The sequence below is a fragment of the Narcine bancroftii genome, chromosome 7 (assembly GCF_036971445.1).
Source record: "Narcine bancroftii isolate sNarBan1 chromosome 7, sNarBan1.hap1, whole genome shotgun sequence".
Classification (NCBI taxonomy): Eukaryota; Metazoa; Chordata; class Chondrichthyes; order Torpediniformes; family Narcinidae; genus Narcine; species Narcine bancroftii.
In genome coordinates this window covers 181584172-181608119 of record NC_091475.1, presented here as the reverse complement: position 1 = coordinate 181608119, position 23948 = coordinate 181584172, and the positions used below count along the sequence as shown (strand labels likewise).

Here is a 23948-nt window from a genome sequence, read left to right as displayed (position 1 = left end):
CTCAGTCAATGTGCACATGGGAGGTTCCAAAAACAGCTTTTTATTTCCAGAAACATTGGGTCAATGAACCTGAAAGGAACTTTGGGGCTACTTGTCAACTGTCCGAAGGCACTGGTGGCCATCATTTCGCTCACGTGATTCGAGATAATAAATGTCGGGAAGGGGGCCGGAATCGGAGGAAGGTTTGAAGCCCGAGCCAGATTGTCGAATCGAACACATTCACCAGTTGTGCACGTGCATCGAGTTGGAGCTTAATTAACCTCTGACGAGGCCTCCATAAATGGGCCGCGCAGGCTTTGTAATTTGACTGTGGCGGGCGATGGAGAGGTTTGGACATTTACCTTCCAATGCAAAGCCGCGCCAGAAACCGCACCCTCCGGGGCAGGTGGAAGCCGTCGACTACTTCGACAACTACAAGAGAGCGCAACTGAAAGCGATTCTCTCTCAGGTGAATCCGACCCTGGCTCCGCGTCTCAGGAAAGCGAATACCAAGGAGATCGGCATCCAGGTGAACCCCAAGGTCGACGTTTCCGTCCAATGTTCGCTGGGGCCTCGGACTCTCCGTCCCGGAAACGAAGAGGCTGACGTCAGAGGCCGGGCCCCGTCGCCGACCAGCGCGGCGGACGCAGGCGATGACCCCGGCGTCGCTGGCGCCGCGTCGGGGGCCCCGGCGGTCGCGCGCTTCTCGCGCCCCGTCGCCGTCTCCATCTCTTCGCCCGCATTTAACCAGTGCCTGGGGGCAAAGAGCCAGGAGCCAGAAGGGTCGGGGGAAGAGGCTGCCGGACGAGAGGAGCAAGAGGCTGCTGCTCCTGAACGTGGGGATGATGCATCGGATGGGCGAGCCCCAGAAAAGGAGGATCCAACCGATCGGGAAGGGAAGTCAGTCGAAGGCAAACACAGATTTCGGTTCCAGGTAAAATGCAACCAATGAGTAATTTGTTCTTAAATGGAGAATTTATCCAGAATTTATTCATTTGGATGTGATTTGAAGTTGACACAAGCAGGACTTGATTTCCGCCCCCCCCCCCCCCCCAGTAAAAACCACAAATGCTGGAGAAACTTAGTAGGTCAAGCAATGTACTTTCTACAGTAAAGACCCCTTTGCCACATAAAGTACACGCCTTGAGCAGCTGAGTTTCTCCAGCACTTGTTTATACTTCTGTAGACTTTTTGTTTTACTAAATTTTTCCAGTAAACATTTTCATTAAAAAAAAATTAAACCTGCCTTGGGTTTCTGAAGTTTGCCAATTAACAATTTTGTTTTGTGAAAATGTTTTCAATCCATTGTGTTGATTTGTGAAGGCAGAGGGTTATTTAGTTTGGCATTTACCTAATTGGGTATTGATTATGGATTTTTTTAAGCATTGTATAGAAATAACATGGTCAATGGCCTTTAAATATAGTAAATACTAATGACCAATTCAAAAATAAATGTAATTGTGCTTGGTCTTGCTGAAGGGTACTACAGCATTAAGTCCACTTTTTGAAGAGTCATTGAGTTTATGAAGCCAATCTCTTTCAGTTTTTGGAACAAAAGTATGGTTACTATCACTGCAAAGACTGCAACATCAGATGGGAAAGTGCTTATGTTTGGTGCATTTCAGGAACGAATAAGGTAAATTCTTAGCTGTAATTAATTACAGATGAAATGTTTTCTAAATATTGTAGCCAGATGTGGTGGTCATAATTTGTATTAGTAGTTTCTGACTAATTTGTCAACAAACTTGCATGGATGAAGGGCAAATTTTCTTAAACTCAAGTCTTAAAGACTAATTTCACAAGACAAAGAAACAGAAGCAGACCACTAGGCCCATTGAGTCTGTTCTGTTAATCTACACTAATTCCAATTTCTGGCCTTTTTCCCCATATCCCTTGATGCCCTCACTAATAAGATACTTGTCTATTTCTTGTTTAAATACTCCCAGTGATCTGGCTTCCACTAGTTCTGTAATTCTTGATGGTCTTGGCTATCTCAATGTTCCTTTGAGACAAGGAGTTTGAGTTATTTTTTTTTTCCAAAAACTTTATTCACAACAAATTAGTTACAAAACAAGAAAAATGAAGACTTTTAAATTCATGAAGTCAGTCACATCTATACATTCTCATTAATGCATACTTTACATACATAGTTACTACCATTGTGGCATCTTGTCATTTCCAGTCATTTGTCTAGAAAAAATTGAGAACAAACAAGATTTTTTTTTTTTACACAAGATCAGTCTATATCTATACATGTCAATGCACATTGTTATATTTTTCTATATACCCTGATATCACTATTTGTTTCTTTCCCCCTCTGTTGGTTGAGGGGCTGCCCCCTCAGTCTCAGTGCTTTAGTGCTCAATAATGGGAGGATTCTAGACTGGATCCTCCCCGCAGTGCTCATGCATTGGCTACACCAAGCCTCAGTGCATCTCTCAGCACCTATTCCTGCAACCTGGAATGTACCTGTCAACAGCATTCCCAGACCAACATTTTGGTATGCTGAAAGTCCAACATGTTTTCTTTGGGCAGACCAAAGAGCACCTATCACGGAGTTGGTCTTCCAACAGTCCTGGATGTCAGACTCTGTCCCTGGGAAGTCTGTAGAACAGAGTCCTTGAAATGCTGCCACTGGGGATGAACGTGACCAAGCACCCTGCATCCTTCTACGCACACATTGCAAATCTGCATTCAGTAAAGAGGTAGGTAAAGGTCTCCACTCTGCAGCAGCCCACTGTTCATGGAGGGTGATGATGTAGTTGTAAGAAATGGATCTTGCTGGGAGAGCTCCTCACTGCCAGCCAGGTGAAGTCCTGGTGCTTGTTTGAGCTATGGCAATGAGGTATTCTGCCAGATGACCTGGATGATCTACTCAGGAAACCATCCCACTGGTGTCCTCCTGTTTCTGAGATCATCCTGTGCTGACCACTGTCTGATGGCCTTGTGGTTAAAGGTGTTATACGGGGGGGGGGAGAAACTTTTCCATGAAGGATAGGTGGTATGGCGGGAGTCACGTGATGGAGTAGTGGCCGGACGGTGAACTCCAGCCCTCTCCAGAAAAGTGGGGAAAAACAAGAGAAAACACAAAGGCACAGAAATAAAAGTTACAGAAAAGTGAGTATAAAGGTGGAAAGAAGATGGCGACAAAAAAAGAAAAATCGAAAGCAACGGTAAGAAGAGAGGAAGAGAAGACAAAGGAGGAAAAAGGTGAAGGCCTTACCTGTCCGAAGAGGCCCGCTGCGGAGAGAGAAACCCGCTCCCTCAGGTCGGTAAATAATGGACTACAAAAATGGCTCGCAGAGCCGAGTAAAAGTGCGCAACCGTGCATGAAAAAAAACACACCGACGGGAGGGGGGACCAGCTGGGGAGTTGATCTCCACAGCCGGCAACGACAGCTGCAGAACACCTGCAGCAAGAAGAGAACACAGAAGACAATAGAAACAAGAAAGAAGAGGAGGAAAGGGCACCAAAGAAACAACAGATGGTCAACCCAGAGGAAGAAGAAGAGGAAGAGTACAGGGAAATAGAAGAAGAAAAGAAAGGCAAGGTAAAGGATATACTTGCTCTTATTAAAGGATACATGGAGTCATTTAAAGAATGGCAAACACAGGAATTTAAGGATTTAAGAAAAAGAATAAACAACACAGAAGAGAAAATAAATAAAATGGAGATGACCTTAACAGAAATGGGAAAGAAAATGGACAAGATGGAAGAGCGGGCAGTAGCAGCAGAAATGGAGGTAGAAGACTTAAAAAAGAAATTGGAGAAATCTAATAAAAAAACTAAAGAGACACAAGAACTACTAGCTCAAAAAATAGATACAATGGAAAACCATAACAGAAGAAATAACATAAAGATAGTGGGCCTTAAGGAAGATGAAGAAGGCAAGAATATGAGGGAGTTTATAAAAGAGTGGATCCCTAAGACCCTAGGATGTCCAGAACTACAGCAAGAAATGGAAATAGAAAGGGCACATAGAGTATTGGCCTCTAAACCACAACCACAACAAAAACCAAGATCTATTGTAGTAAAATTCCTAAGATATACTACAAGAGAAAAGGTACTGGAGAAGACAATGGAAAAAGTAAGAGAGGGCAACAAACCACTGGAGTATAAAGGGCAAAAAATCTTCATTTATCCAGATATAAGTTTTGAACTCCTAAAGAAGAGAAAAGAGTTCAATACAGCAAAGGCGATTTTATGGAAGAAAGGGTATAAATTTATACTAAAGCATCCAGCGGAATTGAAAATATTTATTCCAGGACAACAAAACAGACTATTCTCGGATCCAGAAGAAGCACGAAAATTTGCAGAACAATTACAAAAATAGACTGAGGGAGGAAGATGGGTAATGAGAGTTAAAATGATCACGATTGATATGTATGTGGGTAAAGACAAAAATAGACTGAGGGATGAAGACGGGTAATGAGAGTAAAAATGATCACGATTGATATGTATGCGGGTAAAAAGGTATAAGAGTGAATAGAGACAATGAGCATACATGAATGTATCTGTACTTAGAGGAAAATATAGATAGTATAGACAAGAATTAATAAGGGAAGGTAATGGAATAGAGAGAATAAGGAGGGAATTAAAAGAGTGACCTTTGTGACATATGAAAAGTGAAATCTTTTCTGGGGGAGGCGGGGTGGGGGGAAATAGCGGTCACTGCAAAATCAGTTGACGCTTGCGAGTGGATTCGCAAATCCAAATGGAGAGGGGAGATGTGGTTGTCCGACAAGGGATAAAGGACAACTCAGGAGGTGAAGGGGAGATTGGGGATAAATAAGATAGAAATAGGAGAATAAGGAAAATGTTGGATGTTGTAGGAATGTTGTCTTATAAAGAGTTGAAAATAAGAAAACAGAAATGGAAAAGGAGGAAAGGTAATGATGGAAAAACGGAAAGAGAAGATAAACAAAATATAAAAGGGCTACGCTGAACTATGTCTTTAAATATTAATGGAATACATAACCAAATTAAAAGGAAGAAACTACTAAATTTAAATGAATAAATGTATTCCATTAGAAAAAATAACATATAGGTTAAAAAATAATATTGAAATATTCAAACAAGTATAGGAGCCTTACATTAAATACAATAGCGAAAACCTACCGGGGACAAACATTACCTAAGTTGATGGAAGGAGAAGGAAAGAAAAGAATGGACTCAGTAGAATTTCTGGTGTAATTTTGTTGAATGACAACATTGTCTGACTGGCTTAATGCAACCTAGATTGTATACCTAAAATGGATGAGAGGGGGGGGTGGGGGGGTGGTTTGGGAGGAAAGGGGGGGGGGGGGGAGAAAAAGTCACTGTATATGTGTGAAAAAGAAATAGTGTATATCATGGCTAATGTGATTTATGGTGTGGAAAAAAAAAAATTAAAAAAAAAAAGATAGGTGGTGTGGCAAAGTCCAGCTAACTGAAACATTGTGCAGCCAGGGTTATCCTTCACAACACCTAGGACAAGTAGAACCTCAGCACATAGCAGCACTTGGTGCCGTTGTTCTTTGGTTCTATGCACAGTCTGATGCAGCCACATGAAGGTGGTCCTCCACATGAAGGCCATGTTGGGAATGCCCTTGCCCCCATTGTTTGGCATTCCTTTGGATCTTATCCATTTTGGATCCCCATATGAATTGGATAACTGAGGTGTGGATGGGCAACACAATGTTCGGCAGCACTGAGCACCTCACACCTGATGACTAGACTCTTCTCCATTATTGAGAGGGAGTACCATGCCCCCAGACCCACTCTGACCAAATCTTGTTACATGCCTCAGCCCCTCCAAACCAGATTCCCAGCCCCTTCAGGATGACTGAAGGGGATATTGAACCGGTTGGGCCAGTTACTGAATAGTATTGCTTCACTCTAATGATTTATCTTGGTGCCTGATGCAGATTCAAAATGCCTGCAAATGCTGGTCAGTCTCCAGACTATCTGAACAGAAGACCATATACCAGGAGGCCTTAACCTGAGGGCCTCCACTGCCTAGCAACATCACTACTTATGCCCTCATTCTTCCTGATCTGGCAAATGCTCTATGGAGCAAACAAATAAGATTGGAGACAGTGGGCAGCCTTGACTCCCTCCAGATGATAAGGAAGCTGTTTCCTACCCATTGCTTTGGAGTGCACTACAGATCTCTGTGTAGAGCTATTTGATCCAATTTGGGATTTCCCTCCCCAAAGCCCACTTTGAAGAGCACATCCACGTACATGTGCAATATCCAGTTGAATTACTTCTGATCTAAGCTGATGGGGTGGGGGGGGGGGGCATAGGCCTATTGGACATAGGGAATAGTCTCTCTGAGCAGTGAGAGGCTGTCATATCTGCTGGAACCATGCAGGACTGTTCTAGGTGGATCACCTCTTCTAGGTCAATCTTGACTTGATTGGCAATGGCCTTGGACAGAATGTGGTAGTCCACAATTACTAATGAAATTGGGCTCCAATTCCTGATCTCAAACAGAAATGGAAGGAAGATGAATGGTGATGATCCCCTTCCTCATGGAGTGTGATGTGCAGGAGCACAGCCTTGTATACTTCCAGCAGGTCTGGGCCCACTTAGCCTCACAGAGCTGTGTACAACATGGCCATTGTTTCTGGGAGCCTTGCTCATCCCAAGTGAAGTGTATGACAAAGGTATAATTATCCTTTAGTATTTCAACACCTTGTAATTATTCCATCCCAATTTTAAAGTTCACCTTTTTAGTAGCTTTAACAGTTTCAGACCCCAGTATGTAAACCTTTAAAGGACCACAACTTTATTCCTAGCAAACAAATGTTGCTACTGGAAATGGAAATTTCAGATATTTCATTAGAATTGGACACATTTTATATTTAAAAAAAAAACATGGTTTGCAGTTTGGGTTTAAACCAGGGGATTGAATAAAATGGCTACTGAATTAAAATGGGTGGTGAAGACCAGTGAGAAATGGTGTCTGAAGATAAAAAGGGTGATGAAGACCAGTGAGAAATGGTGTCTGAAGATAAAAAAGGTGATGAAGACCAGTGAGAAATGGTGTCTGAAGATAAAAAGGGTGATGAAGACCAGTGAGAAATGGTGTCTGAAGATAAAAGTTTGAAATTGCTTTGATTCTGATTTGAAATGTATAATCATTTCTCTCATTTGTTGCCTAACTTACTAAATTCCAACTCTTTTGTTCACTCAGAATTCCAGAATCTGTAGCTTTTGTATTGGAATGAGCTCTTTGATGCTGTTAACACTAGACTGCTGTTTGGATTAAAGATTTTCATATTGCTGGCATTCAACTTTGAATCATTGGAATGGAAAACTAAATGACTATAACAAAGCTTGTTTCCAGTGCAGACTAATGGAGGGCTATCATAAAACTGCCACTTTCAACTCCTACTTACAAGACAGGAACTAGTATTGCAGAAGTGTCTTGTACATTTTTTTAGTTTTTAAATTTTTTTTATTTTTCACACCATAAACCACATTGATCAAGATACATACATTTTTCTTTTCAAATATATACAGTGTCGTTTTCTCCCCTTCCCTCTTCCCATCCCACCCTCCCTACCTCCCCTGCCATTCATTTAAAGTACAGAATCTAAGATACATTAAACCCGTCAAACAATGTTGTTACTCAATAAAAATAAACAAGAAATTCCACTGAGTCAATTCTTTTCATTTCCTTCTCCTTCTGTCATTTTAGGTGGTAGATGTCCCCGGTAGGTTTTCTCTATTGTGTTTCATGTATGGCTCCCATATTTGTTCAAATATTGTAATATTATTTCTTAAATTGTTATTTTTTCTAATGGAATACATTTATTCATTTCTATATACCATTGTTGTATTCTCAAGTTATCTTATTTCCAGGCTGACATAATACATTTTTTTGCTACGGCTAGGGCTATTCTAACAAATCTTTTTTGTGCACCATCCAAATCAAGTCCAAATTCTTTGTTTTTTATGTTACTTAGGAGGAAGATCTCTGGGTTTTTTGGTATATTGCTTTCTGTGATTTTATTTAATATCTGGTTTAGATCTTCCCAAAATTTTTTCACTTTCTCACACGTCCAGATTGCATGAATTGTTGTTCCCATTTCTCTTTTACAACGAAAACATCTGTCAGATACTGTTCGGTCCCATTTATTTAACTTTTGAGGTGTAATGTATAGCCTGTGTATCCAGTTATATTGTATCATACGTAACCTCGTGTTTATTGTATTTCTCATAGTCCGGAGCATAACTTCTCCCATGTTTCCTTCTTTATCTTTGTTTAAATATTGTTCCCATTTTTGTTTAGTTTTACCATTTATTTCCTCATTCTCCTTTTCTTGCAGTTTAATATACATATTTGTTATAAATTTTTTGATTATCATTGTATCTGTAATCACATATTCAAAATTACTTCCCTCTGGTAACCTTAGACTGCTTCCCAATTTGTCCTTCAAGTAGCATTTCAGTTGGTAGTATGCCAACACTGTATCTTGAGTTATGTTATATTTATCCTTCATTTGTTCAAAGGATAGTAATTTATTTCCTGAAAAGCAATTTTCTATTCTTTTGATCCCTTTTTTCTCCCATTCTCTAAAGGAAAGGTTATCTATTGTAAAAGGGATTAGCTGATTTTGTGTCAGTATTAGTTTTGGTAATTGGTAATTTGTTTTATTCCTTTCTACATGAATCTTCTTCCAAATATTGAGCAGATGATGTAATACTGGAGAAGTCCTACGTTGTACCAATTTTTCATCCCATTTATATAATATATGTTCAGGTATCTTCTCCCCTATTTTATCTAGTTCTAATCTAGTCCAATCTGGCTTTTCCCTTTTTTGATTAAAAAATCTGATGGGTATCTTAATTGTGCGGCTCTATAATAATTTAAAGTTTGGCAGTTGTAAGCCTCCTTGTTTATACCATTCTGTTAATTTATCTAGTGCTATCCTCGGTTTCCCCCCTTTCCATAAAAATTTCCTTATTATTTTCTTTAACTCCTTGAAGAATTTCTCCATCAAGTGTATTGGCAATGCCTGAAATAGGTATTGTATCCTTGGGAAAATGTTCATTTTAATACAGTTTATCCTTGCTATTAGTGTTAGTGGTAAGTCTTTCCAATGCTCTAAGTCGTCCTGTAATTTTTTTCATTAGTGGATAATAATTGATGGCCGAGGTTTTTATTTATTTGTATACCTAGGTATCATATTGCTTGCATTTGCAATCTGAATGGTGATTCTTTCTTAAATTTTGAGAAATCCACATTATTCATTGGCATTGCTTCACTTTTATTTGCGTTAATCTTGTAACCCGACACTTCTCCATATTCCTTCAATTTCTTATGGAATTCTTTTATTGATTTTTCTGGTTCTGTTAAGTATAGTATAACGTCATCTGCAAATAAACTGATTTTATATTCCTTGTCTTTTATTTTTATCCCTTTTTATTTTCTGTTCTTATCAATTCTGCTAGTGGTTCTATAGCTAACGCGAACAATAAGGGTGATAGTGGGCATCCCTGCCTTGTTGATCTGCTTAAGTTAAATTGCTTTGATATATATCCATTTACTGTCACTTTCGCCAATGGCCCCTTATATAATGCTTTAATCCAATTAATATACTTCTCTGGTAAACTGAATTTTTGTAATACTTTGAATAAATAATTCCATTCTACTCTGTCAAAGGCCTTCTCTGCGTCTAAAGCAACTGCTACTGTTGGAGCTTTATTCCCTTCTACTGCATGAATTAAGTTAATAAATTTACAAATATTGTCTGTTGTTCATCTTAATAAATCCAGTTTGGTCTAGATTTACTATTTTAGGTACATAGTCGGCTAATCTGTTTGCTAATAGTTTAGCTATTATCTTATAATCTGTGTTAAGTAAAGATATTGGTCTATATGACGCTGGTGCGATTGGATCTTTCCCTGTATTTGGTATTACTGTAATTATTGCTGTTTTGCATGAATCTGGTAAGCTTTGTGTTTTATCAATCTGGTTGATTACTTCCAGGAGGGGATGAATTAATAAATCTTTAAATGTTTTATAGAATTCTATTGGGAATCCATCCTCTCCTGGTGTTTTATTATTTGGTAGTTTTTTTTATTATCTCTTGTGTTTCTACTATTTCAAATGGTTCTGTTAATTTATTTTGTTCCTCTATTTGTAATTTTGGTAGTTCAATTTTAGTTAAAAATTCATCTATTTTGTAGTCTTTCCCTTCGTTTTCAGTTTGGTATAATTGTTCGTAGAATTCTCTGAAGTTTTCATTAATCTCCGTTGGATTATGTGATTTGTTTGTCTTTTTTCCTTGATGCCAATACTATTCTTAGTTTGTTCTGTCTTAAGCTGCCATGCTAGAATTTTGTGCTTTTTTTTCTCCTAGTTCATAATATTTCTGTTTTGTCTTCATTATGTTCTTCTCCACCTTGTATGTTTGTAGTGTTTCATATTTTGTTTTTTTTTAATCTGCCAATTCTCTTTTAGTTGTGTCTTCCTTCATTGCTAATTCTTTTTCTATATTTACTATTTCTCTTTCCAACTGCTCTGTTTCCTGATTGTAGTCCTGCCTTTTAAGTAGCATGGAGTTTAATCTCCATCTATACATTCTTGGAGGGATGTCCTCTAACTCTATTGTCAATATCAGGGCGAGTGGTCCGATAATATTCTAGCTTGATATTCTGTTTTTCTTACTCTGTCTTGCATACGAGCTGATAACAGGAATAGGTCTATTCTTGAGTATGTTTTATGTCTACCCGAATAATATGAATATTCCTTTTCCTTTGGGTGATGTTTCCTCCATGTATCCAAAAGTTGCATTTCTTGCATTGATTTAACTATAAATTTGGTTACTTTGTTCTTTCTGTTAATTTTTTCCCAGATTTATCCATGTTTGAATCCAAATGAAGGTTGAAATCCCCTCCTATTAGTATGTTCCCTTGCGTGTCTGCTATCTTCAAAAAAATATCTTGCATAAATTTTTGATCTTCTTCGTTATTTACATTGAGTAAATTCCAAAACTCCGAATATATCTGACATTTTATCATTACATATCTCCCTGCTGGATCTATTTTAATTGGTACATTTTTTTCTGATTAATATAGCTACTCCTCTAGCTTTTGAATTATATGCTGTTACATGCTGTTACATGTCCTATCCAATCTCTCTTTAATTTCTTGTGCACCATTTCAGTTAAGTGTTTCTTGCACGAATGCTATATCAATTTTTTCTTTTTTCAGTAAATTTAGCAGTTTCTTCCTTATGTATTCCATTAATATTTAAAGTCATATAGTTCAACGTGGCCATTTCATACTTTGTTTATCTTTCCTTTCCATTTCCTCATCATCACCTTTCCTTCTTATCCATTTCTGCTTTCTTGTTTTGAACTCTTCATAAGACAACATTTCTAAAACATCAAACATTTCCCTTATTCTCCCATCTAAAATTTATTTAACCCCACTATCCCCTCCCCTTCCTGAGTTGCCCTTTATCCCTTGTCGGGCAACCACATCTCCCCTCTCCATTTGGATTTGCGAATTCACTCACAAACGTCAACTGATTTTGCAGTGACCGTAACTCCTCCCCACCCAGCCCCCCCAGAAAAGATTTCAATTTTCATATATAACAAAGGTCACTCTCAATTCCCTCTTTACTTCCTCTTCCCTTTCATTCCCTTATTAATTCTTATCTATCTCTATATATTTTCCTTTAAATACGGATACACTCATGTACACACACCTCTCTCTCTCTCTCATGTCTTCATCTCTCTGCCTGTTTTGTAGTTGTTCTGCAAATTTTCGTGCTTCCTCCAGATCCAAGAATAGTCTGTTTTGCTGCCCTGGAATAACTATTTTAAGAACTGCTGGGTACTTTAGCATAAATTTATATCCTTTTTTCCATAGGGTCGTTTTTGCTGTATTAAACTCCTTTCTCTTCAGGAATTCAAAACTTATGTCTGGATAGAAAACATTTTTTTGACCTTTGTATTCCAGTGGCTTTTTGTCTTCTCTTATTTTCTTCATTGCTTTCTCCAATATATTTTCTCTTGTTGTATATCGTAAGAATTTTACTAAAATGGATCTTGGTTTTTGTTGTGGCTGTGGTTTTGGGGCTAATGTTCTATGTGCCCTTTCTATTTCCATTTCTTCCTGTAATTCTGGTCTTCCTAGGACCTTGGGGATCCATCTTTTATAAATTCTCTCATATTCATGCCTTCTTCATCTTCCTTAAGGCCCACTATCTTTATATTATTTCTTCTATTATAATTTTTCATTATATCTATCTTCTGAGCTAACAGCTCTTGTGTCTCTAACTTTTTTATTAGATTCTTCTAATTTATTTTTTAAGTCCTCTACTTCCATTTCTACGGCTGTTTCTCGTTCTTCCACCTTGTCCACTCTTTTTCTTATATCTGACATGACCATTTCTAATCTATTCATTTTTTCTTCCCAACTTTTAATTCTTTTATTTCACTAAATTCTTGTAATTGCCATTCTTTTATTGATTCCATATATTCTTTAAAAAAAAATCCATTGTCTTGCCTTTCCCTTCTTCTTTCATTTCTCTTTTCTTCTTCCATTTCTCTGTTCTTCTTCTTCCTCTGGGTTGGTCATCTGTTTCCTTGTTTTCTTTTTACTCTTCTCATTGTTTTCTATGTTCTCTTCCTGTTGTTGTGTTGTAGCTGTCATTCTCAGCTGTGGAGATTGACTCCTCGGCTGGTCCCCCCTCCCGTCAGTGTTTTTTTATGCGCGGTTGCGCACTTTTACTTGGCTCCGCGAGCCATTTTTGTAGTCCCGAGCTTGGGACTTCCACTGACCTTAGGGAGCGGGCTTCTCTCTCTGCGGCGGGCCTCCTTGGACAGGTAAGGCCTTCACCTTCTTCTCTTCCCGTTGCTTTCGACTTTTCTTTCTTCGCTGCCATTTTCTTCCCACATTTACTTTCACTTTGTTTTAATTTTTATTCTTGTGCCTTTGTGTTTTGTGTATTTTTTTAAACTTTTCCGGAGAGGGCTGGAGTTCCCTGACCGGCCACTACTCCATCACATGACTCCCCCAGTGTCTTGTACATGATGACCACTTAAAGCAACATCATTAAAACACATCAATCTATATGCCAGCCATCAGCACTAATCTGGACTAATCCCATCTGTACAGATTCTACCACTTGCCACTTACAATTGCAATTAACTTGCAACCTGCATATCTGTGGACTAGGTAAGGAAATGTGTGGTTGCAGGGAGAACAGGTAGATAAAAGTCTAGCTTGAACACAAGTTGAAGTGACTACTAATAGCACTACAGCTGAACAATGTAGTTTGGCAGGTCTGATTTGTAATTTAGAAATTCTTGGATCTTTTTTCAAACTGGCATTTTGGTGCCAGTCAAAATCATCTCAATACTTTTACAATAAGTTTGAATACTGCTTTGTTTAATATTTCTTTTAATTCAATATTGAATTAACCAGAAGGAAAAGATCTTGTAATTGTCCAAATTTCTAAGGGCTAATTTATTTCATCTGGTCTTGTAGAGCACCAATTTTGGTTCATCAAATACTGGGTCAAATAGGCTTGACAATACCTGCTTTTCCATAGAAAAGGCAACTAGCTTTGCTTTACTGCAAATTAAGATGCAGGGACTCAGCAGGTCTGGCAGCATCCATGATGAGAAATGGTCAATGTTTTGATTGGAATCTTTATTGGTGTGGTCCTTCAGTAGGGCCTCGAAGATGCTGCCTGCCCCACTGAATCTGTTTCTCATTGTTTGCTTTTGATTCCAACATCTTCAATTTCTCTTTTAGGTTTACTTCAAGCAATTTTGCCGTAAGTGTGATAAAGGATACAATCCTTACAAGGTGGAAGCTATTCTGTGTCAGGTAAGATAACTTTATAATGTGTATTCACTTCTCAAGGATTGTCCAGAATTGAAGTTGAATCTTTCTCTTACTGGTTAAGAATCTTAATGATGCTTGCATCCTGTAGCAAGATTATTTTTGGATTAATTTGTCTGAACTATTCCAGCACAATGCACACAGTTGAATTTAACATTTAATTTTTAATGAAATGACTGCCATCTTGAAAATGTTCATGAAAGATTAGTGCATTTGTTGGCATGCTGATTGGCATTCTAATTGAAAAGTTGGTGATACAGGTATTTGACTAAAGCTTCCTTGTGCAGTGAAGGAGGGAGGGAATGGGCAACATGAAATTTTAGAACTGTTACATATGAATTTACATTTTTGAATTGTACCTACCTTTTTAATATCAAAGACTTGGGAATGCTCTGAACTTGATACTAGCTTGATTTGAATTTTTAGGCGTGCTTCAAAAACTGCTGCACTTGCACTCAGAAGAAGCGACACATTGATCCAAAAAGACCACATCGCCAGGAACTGTGTGGCCGTTGTCGGGGCAAACGATTATCCTGTGACAATACCTATAGCTTCAAGTATATTGTTTGAAATGTGTGCAGTCTACAAAATATTGTACATAGAGGGGAAAAAGTGGATGTATCTGGCATGGACATGAATTAAATTATTAAAGCACTTATTCACATCTAGTATTCTCATTGAGGGCATAAAAAGCCTGCTTTTGAGTGAAATCTTTCTTCTGGAGGACAATCAGCAAGTGTTTCTAATTTTACTGGAGTAAATTATCACTAGATTATGCACTCTCTCCACAGAAGAGTAGGTAGTAAATGTCTAAGATTTTGTGGTAACTATGGGAGAATAACTTGACCATTGCATAGAATTTAATCTACTGAAGAAAATGGTCCTCTGGTTTGTAATTTCTAGGTACAGTACAAGTTTGACCTCTGGTGGGAACTACTTCACCTTGAGGCTGGGCAGAGTTAACAGCTCTGCAATGACATCTGGTCTATTAAAATGCATACTGTTTTGATGACTATGGATGTGCTTGGGTAAGGAACTACCTTGGCCAGTAAATGCTATTTTATAAGTAACAGACATACTGCTGAAAATATTGCATTTTGAACTGGGTTTCTCAGTCAATCACAAGGGTTACTTTCTCAAGTGTCCATAATTTGAACTGTCCCTCAGTATGGCAAGAGAACTCTTGCCAATTACACCTATCCCTTGGGATTCATCTCCATGCTGATTCTTCTTCTTTGGCTTGGCTTCGCGGACGAAGATTTATGGAGGGGGTAAAAGTCCACGTCAGCTGCAGGCTCGTTTGTGGCTGACAAGTCCGATGCGGGACAGGCAGACACGGTTGCAGGGGAAAATTGGTTGGTTGGGGTTGGGTGTTGGGTTTTTCCTCCTTTGCCTTTTGTCAGTGAGGTGGGCTCTGCGGTCTTCTTCAAAGGAGGTTGCTGCCCGCCAAACTGAGAGGCGCCAAGATGCACAGTTTGAGGCGTTATCAGCCCACTGGCGGTGGTCAATGTGGCAGGCACCAAGAGATTTCTTTAGGCAGTCCTTGTACCTTTTCTTTGGTGCACCTCTGTCACGGTGGCCAGTGGAGAGCTCGCCATATAACACGATCTTGGGAAGGCGATGGTCCTCCATTCTGGAGACGTGACCCATCCAGCGCAGCTGGATCTTCAGCAGCGTGGACTCGATGCTGTCGACCTCTGCCATCTCGAGTACTTCGACGTTAGGGATGAAAGCGCTCCAATGGATGTTGAGGATGGAGCGGAGACAACGCTGGTGGAAGCGTTCTAGGAGCCGTAGGTGGTGCCGGTAGAGGACCCATGATTCGGAGCCGAACAGGAGTGTGGGTATGACAACGGCTCTGTATACGCTTATCTTTGTGAGGTTTTTCAGTTGGTTGTTTTTCCAGACTCTTTTGTGTAGTCTTCCAAAGGCGCTATTTGCCTTGGCGAGTCTGTTGTCGATCCTTGCATCTGATGAAATGGTGCAGCTGAGATAGGTAAACTGGTTGACCGTTTTGAGTTTTGTGTGCCCGATGGAGATGTGGGGGGGCTGGTAGTCATGGTGGGGAGCTGGCTGATGGAGGACCTCAGTTTTCTTCAGGAATACACACTGGGAAATAGGGGTGATGCAATAAACTGTTCATTTTCTGAACACTATCCCCAGCTTTGGTCACCTGGTAAATATATCAAGATTATTGTGATATTGTACAAAACTTTAGTCTGCTGTAAGGCAGATAATTGATATCAGCAGAAATTGCCAGGTGCTTGCAGTCAGATAAAAGTAGTCCTGTTTCTTCTCCATGTGGATTTGTTTCCAGTGTTCCCACAGCCACAAACTCCAGTTCAAACCATTGACAACCTGTACTATATCCCAATAAGGACAATTGGCTTGGACAAAGCTTTATAAGAAAAGACATAAAGTTAATGTATTAGAGATGACTGACTCTTGCAATTTTGTTTCTAGTGCAGACCGATCTGACAAATCCTTTTCAAATTTTCAACTTTAATGAAGTGATGGGGCAGAGCAGAAGCAACAATCTGAGCTTGTCTGCCATTAAAAACAAATTCATGAATAACCTTTAGTTATTTTGCATCTTACTAAAAGAATCAGTAGCTGTGGCTCAACACCCCAAGACTCTCAAACACTAGATGAAAAAAAAATTCATCTTGATACTGAATGGTGAATGTTGTTAAAATACTATCTCCTTTATCCACAAAACATTTGAGGTGCTGTTTCACTAATGCCCTGTATTATTTTAGCACATTGATCAATAAAGGACAAGAGTAATGACAATAAGTATAAGATTTAATTTAAGAGGCAATTTGGGTTCAGATTTGATATTTCCTGAACAGACATTGTGAACAATTAATCACAGATATAAATATTAAAGCTTATTTCAATTGTGTACAATTTTACAAAATTGTATCTATGAACAAGGAGCTTATAAGTAGAGACAGATGGGAAAATGATTTAAAAAATATTCAAGAGGAAACTTGGTTAGAACTTAGGACAGTGACTAATACAATTAATGTCCAATAGAGAATGGTACAATATTTTTTTTACATCAATTGTATTTTTCCCCACAGAAATTAAATAGAATAAATTCTAATTTTTCAGAAACATTTTGGATGTAAAGAAATATACTTTTTACATTCTACATGGGAATGGTCAAAACTAAGACCCTTTAAGTGGGTTTATTTTTGGAAAGAGTTACAAAAGCTGTTTCCTCAAGATCGAAATATATTTACTTGGAAATATTTTTGATACTGAATTAAATTCTTTTTGATATTTATTTAAATTCATTAAAATAGCCCTAGCAGGAGCTAGAAAATGTGTGGCAGTAACTTGGAAGTCAGATGCATATTTGGAATGTTTAGATGGCATACTGAAATGGGTTGTTGTATACCACTTGAGATTGTGTAATTTTTCCAAAAGATTTGGAAACCATATTTTCAAACTGTAGGAATTAAGTTATAATTGCCCAACCTGAATCTTCTGAATCCTAAAATCAAGATGTTTGATTTGATAGTTTTGTTAGACTTTAATATTGTGACAGAATATAGATGTTTTTGGGAGATAAATTGGGGCAGGTTTTTCAGTGTAGGTCACACACAAACACTTTAAAACAGATCTTATTTAAAATACTGGAGCTCTGCTCATGCTAGAAATGTCAGGGCCAACAGTCTGTGCAAAAGCTTTGGAGAGTGTCCAAGAGACTTCACTAATGGATTGTTGCTTACAAAAATGAAACAGATGAAATAACTTGTCAGAGCTGCAGATTGTTTGGAGGAGAACTTGCTGTTCTAAGAGGGTCATGTGGTTTTGCAAGCAGGAAGTAAAACTGGCTTTACAGTATTACAGTCAGCAGCAGCTGACAACCCCATTTGGAAGACAGGTTGAGCGCTTGGTTCAGTGTGGCTCATGCAAGAGGAGAGGACTGGCTGTCTAAAATTTCTCTTGAAATAAGAGAAACAAAAGAACTCTACGGTGACCTGAAAGAAAGAGGTTATCAGCTGGAGAATCCTGAGGGGGCAAGTTTCTTTGGGAAGACACTGAAGTAGTTGATGAAAGTAAATCTGTTGTGGGTGTCCTGGAACAACAAATCTCTCTCTAAACTGACAAGAACCTTCCTGAGTGGTAACTATTTACCCTTCAAGCACCAAAGCCTGGTGAACTTTATAAATGTTAAATTCTGTGCACAGTGTATAAGAATTGTCTGCCTCCAGTGAACTTGGAGGACTGAAGTTAGATTGGACTGTGAAGCAAATAATTTTTCTGAACTTACACACACATTACATACATGTGTGCTTAGAATTAGAAGGGGGTTAAGTTGGGTTAAAGTCGATAGTGATAAGTTGGTGTGATTCTGTTTTTGTGTTTAAAGATCATTAAAAACAACTTTTGTTTAAGTAACCATTTGTCTTGGTGAATATCTATTGCTGCTGGGTTTTGGGATCCTCTGGGTTTGTAACAATATCCAGATGCTCTTGTAGCTGTGCGCTACTAAAAAAAAGACATATGTAGTGTAGTCAAGTTAAGCTGAGTTTTTAGGGCTCAGGCCTGACTTGCACTGTTCCTGCTTTGGCCACCCTTGGCTGATGTGGAAAAACCTGCTTTTATGCATATAGTGTACTTTTCTGCTTAACAATGCCCATCTGTCCCTGTCTGTTGGCTGTGCAGCATAGCCAGCACCATTTTGGGGTCACTGGCCATTAAGCTGCCCTTTCTGTTCACCTGCCAGTTTGCATGTTTGGGCCAGCGCTGCTGTGCAGGCTGCTGGCCTTTGGTTTTTTTCTGCCTGGAACACTGGCTCAATCATCACAGCAGCAGGCTGCCCCATTTTCTTCTATCTATGGGGCTGATTATTTATGGGGGGGTTTAAATCTTAAATCATTATGTATTAATATTTAATGTACATGACAATTTACAAGTTTTAATGTATATGTGGAAATTAAAATTTTAAGATACAATTTATTTACAAAATATTTTTGGACCCAATGTTTACTTCCAATGTAGTAAAACACTAAAATCTGCAGCCATTGATTGTAGGGTTGAAGGATACTCACCTAATTCTGAACATCACTTCAGTACAAATTGGAAAGTTTGGTTGGAACTGTGGATTTTGCACTAAGAATCCTTGCTGTTGTCTGGGATCCCTTCAGTTAGTTTCATCAATTCCGCATCTTAATCCTAGAACTTTGCACTTTGACCTCTTCCTACCTGTTTTAGCCTTTTTCTACTGTTTCTCTAACTACTGTACCCAAGTGTTGGAGAAACTCAGCAGGTCACACAGTAAAAGGCTATTAGTTTTAGAGTTGAGCCCTTTGGGCCTGAACCATAGCCTTTTGTGAATTACAGTAGACCTCAGAATATGCAGATTTTCTTGTTTTAACTCCACTTTCCTGTTGCTCTGTGACTGTTTTGCTCCTGCTCTCCCCATGCCTCTTGCTGTGCCAGTTCTACCCAGGATGTCCTGATATTTGATGCATGCTCTCATCAAATCTCCCTTACACTTGGCTCCTTTTTGACCCAAGTATGATCTTCATTCACTTCTACTTTCCCAAGTTCTACTCTGCCAATTATCTTTTCTCTTCACTGTTTAGTGACCAATGTTCCCAGTTACCTTGTTATGACTTCTCAGATGTTGTTACTCTGCCCAGGTGTCTCTGCCCTTTAATTTCACTCTTCCCATATTGGGGCTTGGTGTCCATTCACCTAAATCTCCTTGACTGCCTTAGGTACATTCTACCCCAGGTCTCTGATAAAATTTGAAATGCAATTGCTTTTCCAGCTCAAAAATACTCAGTTTGGTGTTTAAATATTTTGAACTTAATCTTTCCTATAACTATGCCATATAGTCCTGTAATAACAATGAGGAATCATTTAGAAAATATTGGTATGAAAATTAAGTTGATTGGGATGTACATAATTATGACTGTAGTGTAAGGGGAAAAAAGTGGCATTTCAATAGTTCAGTCAAATCCTTTAGTGGTGCAGGAATAGTTTACGATCTGGTAAGGTTAGATTAAATAGACTGATGGCCTTTGGAAAAATGTTCTTGAACCTTAAGGTGCTGTATGGTAGGCTTCTGTTCCTTTGCCCTGAAGGTTACAACAATGAGCATATTTAGAGCCTTATGACAGTTTTGTAGTATCATTTAAATTTTTTAAAGCTTTACCACATTTCCATCAGAAAGCCTCAGGTGTCTGGAACTCTATCTTTACATTTTCCTAAACATTAATTATAATTTACCAAAATGTGTCCTGAGAATGCTAGTGTCCAAATACAAAATTGCAAAATCAGCATTCCTTAGAACTCTCTTCACGTAGCCACCTACTGCTTAATTTGCTCTTGACTAAGTAGGTTTTGCTTGATCTAAAACAAGGCCAATGAATTATTGCAAGTGGAAATGTGATTCAATAACTACAGGTAGCACTCAGTATATTGCACAAGACCAGATCAGCTTCTGTACAGTCTGTGTCAAATACCTTTCACGTATAACCCACAACTGGGTGTTCTTCGTAGAATTTCCCAAGTTGTGCAGTTCTTTAGAAAAATATTATTAAAATGTTTTGTACCTAATTAAACAAAGCTATTTGGAAATAATGTTATGTATGAGTAAAATGTTATCAAACATTTCAAAACTTTAAATCAATACATTCAAAATCTAACCTATTAATTCCTGACATGGTGCAGAGTGGATTTAAGATCCCCAGTCATCAGATATTCCAGCATGGACTGAACAGTAGCCTCTGAGAAATTTAATGAGACACCATGCATATTGGATTCACCTTTGAGAGGTTCTGCTGCTGTGAAGGTTGAGGCTTCAAGTTGTTCCTCAAATCATTCAGCTGTTTTAATGTATTCAATAACTAATAATTAAAAATAGAAACCTTTTCATTTTGATTTTTTTCATTGCCAAACCATATTATGGTAGCATTTAGCATCATTGAAATAAATGGTAACAAGCTTATTTACAACCAAGTTATATCAAAATAGTTGCAAAGCAACTTCATGCTTGAATATAAAAGATCATGGAACAGTGGTTGGTTTTTAAAAATATTTTATTTATTTGATTATAAACCATGATACATACATTAAAAAAAATTAACACATAATCCAAAAAAAACATTGTGTATGTTTTATTTATATATACATCCACCCTCCTCCCATATGACCCCTCCATTCACCCTATCCCCCCCAATACCCAACTAACCTAATCCCAAGAAGAAAAGATGTAAACCATAATAACATAATTAATTAATTACCATGGATTAGAGTAACACCACCACAATGTGGTCGGAGAATTCAAAATTTTAAACCTATATAATCCATGTAAGGGCTCCAAGTTTTAAAATAAGAAAACATACAACTTGCGTGATCATTATTTAATTTTTCCAATGGAATACAAGATCTCAATTTCATATGCCTTCTCAAATCAGTCTCATTTTTTCAAGTAATTGCTAGACCTTTTCTGGCTACAGCCAATGCCAATCTCAAAAATGTAATTTGAAATCTAGTTAGTCTTAATTCTAAACTCAACTTCTTAATATTACCTAACAAAAATACTGATGGATCCAATGTAAATTTAACTTTAAAAATAACTTCCAAAGTTGTCCAATAATAAAGCTTTAATTTGATAATAACAAAAAGGAGTATTTTATGATATTTGCATTTTTCTTTCATTCTTTTAAAGTAAATAAAATAACCTGCTTCATAACAATCTTGTACAAATTTAATTCCCTTTTGGTCGCATAATTTAAAAAACATTAAGTGTAAAAGGAGAAAGCTTATTCTGATATAAAGATGTCTTACTTGAAATTTTCCCTTGTGTACCTATTACATCATTTATTTGATTCCATAATTCCATTAAATATATCAAAATAGGTGAATTATAATTATGTAATAACAGAATTCCATTTATAAATAAAATGATCCATTATCTTCTCACCAATTGGAGAAAAATCAATATTTCAATGACTTTTCCAAATCAAACATTCTATTAATAATTTTAGTTTAGCTGGTTTATAATAATGTTGAAAATTCAGAAGCTGTAAACCTCCTAATTTATATTTCCAAGTTAATTTTTGTGAAGATATCCTTACCATTGTATCCTTCCATAAAAATTTCCTCAAAATAGAATTCAAATCTTTAAAAATTTTTTGAGGAATCTTACAAGGAATAGATTGAAAAAGATATTGAATCCTATGAAAAAATATTCATCTCAATGCAATTAACTCTACCTATTAATGTTATCGGTAAATCTTTCCATTGATTCAAATAATTTTTAATTTTATAAACCAATGGCAAATAATTTAATTCATACAAATGACTAAAATTACGATCTACTTTAATACCTAACTATTTAATTTGATCCGACCATTTAAATTTAACAATATGTTTACAAGAAGTATAATCCCCTTCAACTAATGACATAATCTCACTTTTTTCCCCAATTAATTTTATAACCAGATATTGTTCCAACCTATCATGTAACTGTTTTAAAGAATTCTGAGGTTCTGTTAAGTATATTAATACATCATCTGCAAATAAATTAATTTTAAATTAATCAGACTTCACTTTAATACCTTTAATATTATCTTGCCTTATTATCTGAGCCAAAAGTTCAATAACTAATGCAAAAAGAGCTGATGATGAGGGCAGCCTTATCTAGTAGATCTTTCACAACTCTAGCAATAGGATGTTTATATAAAGCCTAATTCAACCAATAAATATTGGTCCAAACTTAAATTTTTTCAATACTTTAAATTAAAAAAAAAACTCCATTCTACTCTATGAAATGCCTAATTTCACAATTTTGTCTGCCAAATAACAATTTTAAATAAATCCAGCCTGGGGTCCAAATGAATCAAACCTGGTAAATACTTTGCCAATCTATTTGCTAGAACCTTCATTACAATTTTATAATCAACATTTAATAACAAAATAGATCCAGTTTTCAAAGGATCCCGATCCTTTTTAAGAATAACTATAATAATTGCCTGATAAAAAGAATCTGGAAAAGAATGAATCTCCGTCACCTGTTTCAATACTTCCACCCATAAGGGAATTAATAAATTTGAAATTTTTTATAAAACTCAGAAGTAAAATTATCTTCATCTGGGGATTTCCCATTAGACATAGATCGAAGTGCTTCTATAATTTTTCTAGAAGTAAAGGGAGAATCTGATTCATTAATATCCTGCTACTCAAAGAAGGTAAATGAAGGTCAGATTAAAAATTTTCAATTTTAACTTCATCTTTATCTGATTCAGACATATATAATTTTACATAAAATTCTCTAAATGCATCATTAATCTGATGTTTATATGTAATCACTGAATCCTTTCTCATAGCATTTATTGTTTTTGAAACTTGTTCCATCTTTAATTGCCAAGCTAAAGCTTTATGATCTCTTTCCCCTAATTCATAATATCTTTTAGTTCTCTGTAACAACTTCTCAAATTTATAAGTTTGTAATGAATTATATTGTAATTTAATTTAATCAAATGTATTTTTTTAATCTCTGTTGAATTCTGTTGTAAATCTTTTTCTAAAATTTCTATCTCCTTCTCCAATTTATTAACTTCAGATGAATATTGTTTCTTAATTTTAGTTGTAAAACTAATAATTTGTCCTTTTAAATATGCCTTGAAAGCATCCCATAAAATAAACTTACTATTAACTGAATCTGTATTTATTTTCAAAAATTGCTGTATTTGATCCTTTACAAAATTACAAAAATCAACATTTTTAACAACAAAGAATTAAATCTCCATCAATACATATTATCAATCTTTTCTTTTTTTAAATATTTTATTTATTAGAAAACAAAGTAATAACTACAATTACATGATTAATGTAATTATCAAAAATCTTCATGGTTACATAGAAAAAACCTAAAAAGGACTACAAGAAATCCTAAAGAAAAAAAAACCCTACTCACCCAACCCTCCAAACTCTACCCCTCCCTTTAACAAAATTCTAACCCACCTACCCCCCTAAATAGAAAAAGAAACTAAGAAAGAAATAGCTAAGGAGAATAACTCACATCATTAATTTACTATATGATATGGAGATCCAGCATCATTCATGACCAGTCTCATGTTTTCAAA

General features: G+C 37.0%; 2 protein-coding genes across 3 annotated transcripts in view; one reads left to right on the top strand and one right to left on the bottom strand.

The window, feature by feature from the left end:
* brca2 (BRCA2 DNA repair associated) overlaps positions 1-901 on the bottom strand; it is a 170403-nt gene extending 169502 nt beyond the window's left edge. The window contains exon 1 of the mRNA XM_069891592.1: positions 342-901. The gene's annotated coding sequence lies outside the window, so the exon portion shown is untranslated. The remainder of the gene's footprint in view (positions 1-341) is intronic.
* LOC138739472 (zygote arrest protein 2.L-like) overlaps positions 1-14501 on the top strand; it is a 31107-nt gene extending 16606 nt beyond the window's left edge. The window contains exons 2-5 of one of the 2 annotated variants that reach the window (XR_011342279.1): positions 51-913; positions 1523-1615; positions 2515-2684; positions 13744-13819. Coding sequence is in view for 1 of the 2 variants with exons in the window: in XM_069891602.1 (XP_069747703.1) it covers positions 320-913; positions 1523-1615; positions 13744-13818; positions 14260-14403 (906 nt within the window). In the remaining variant the exon portion in view is untranslated. Of the gene's footprint in view, positions 1-50; positions 914-1522; positions 1616-2514; positions 2685-13743; positions 13820-14259 lie in introns of those variants that run through there. The other variant, XM_069891602.1, reaches the window with a different exon arrangement.
* Positions 14502-23948: the final 9447 nt, after the last annotated feature.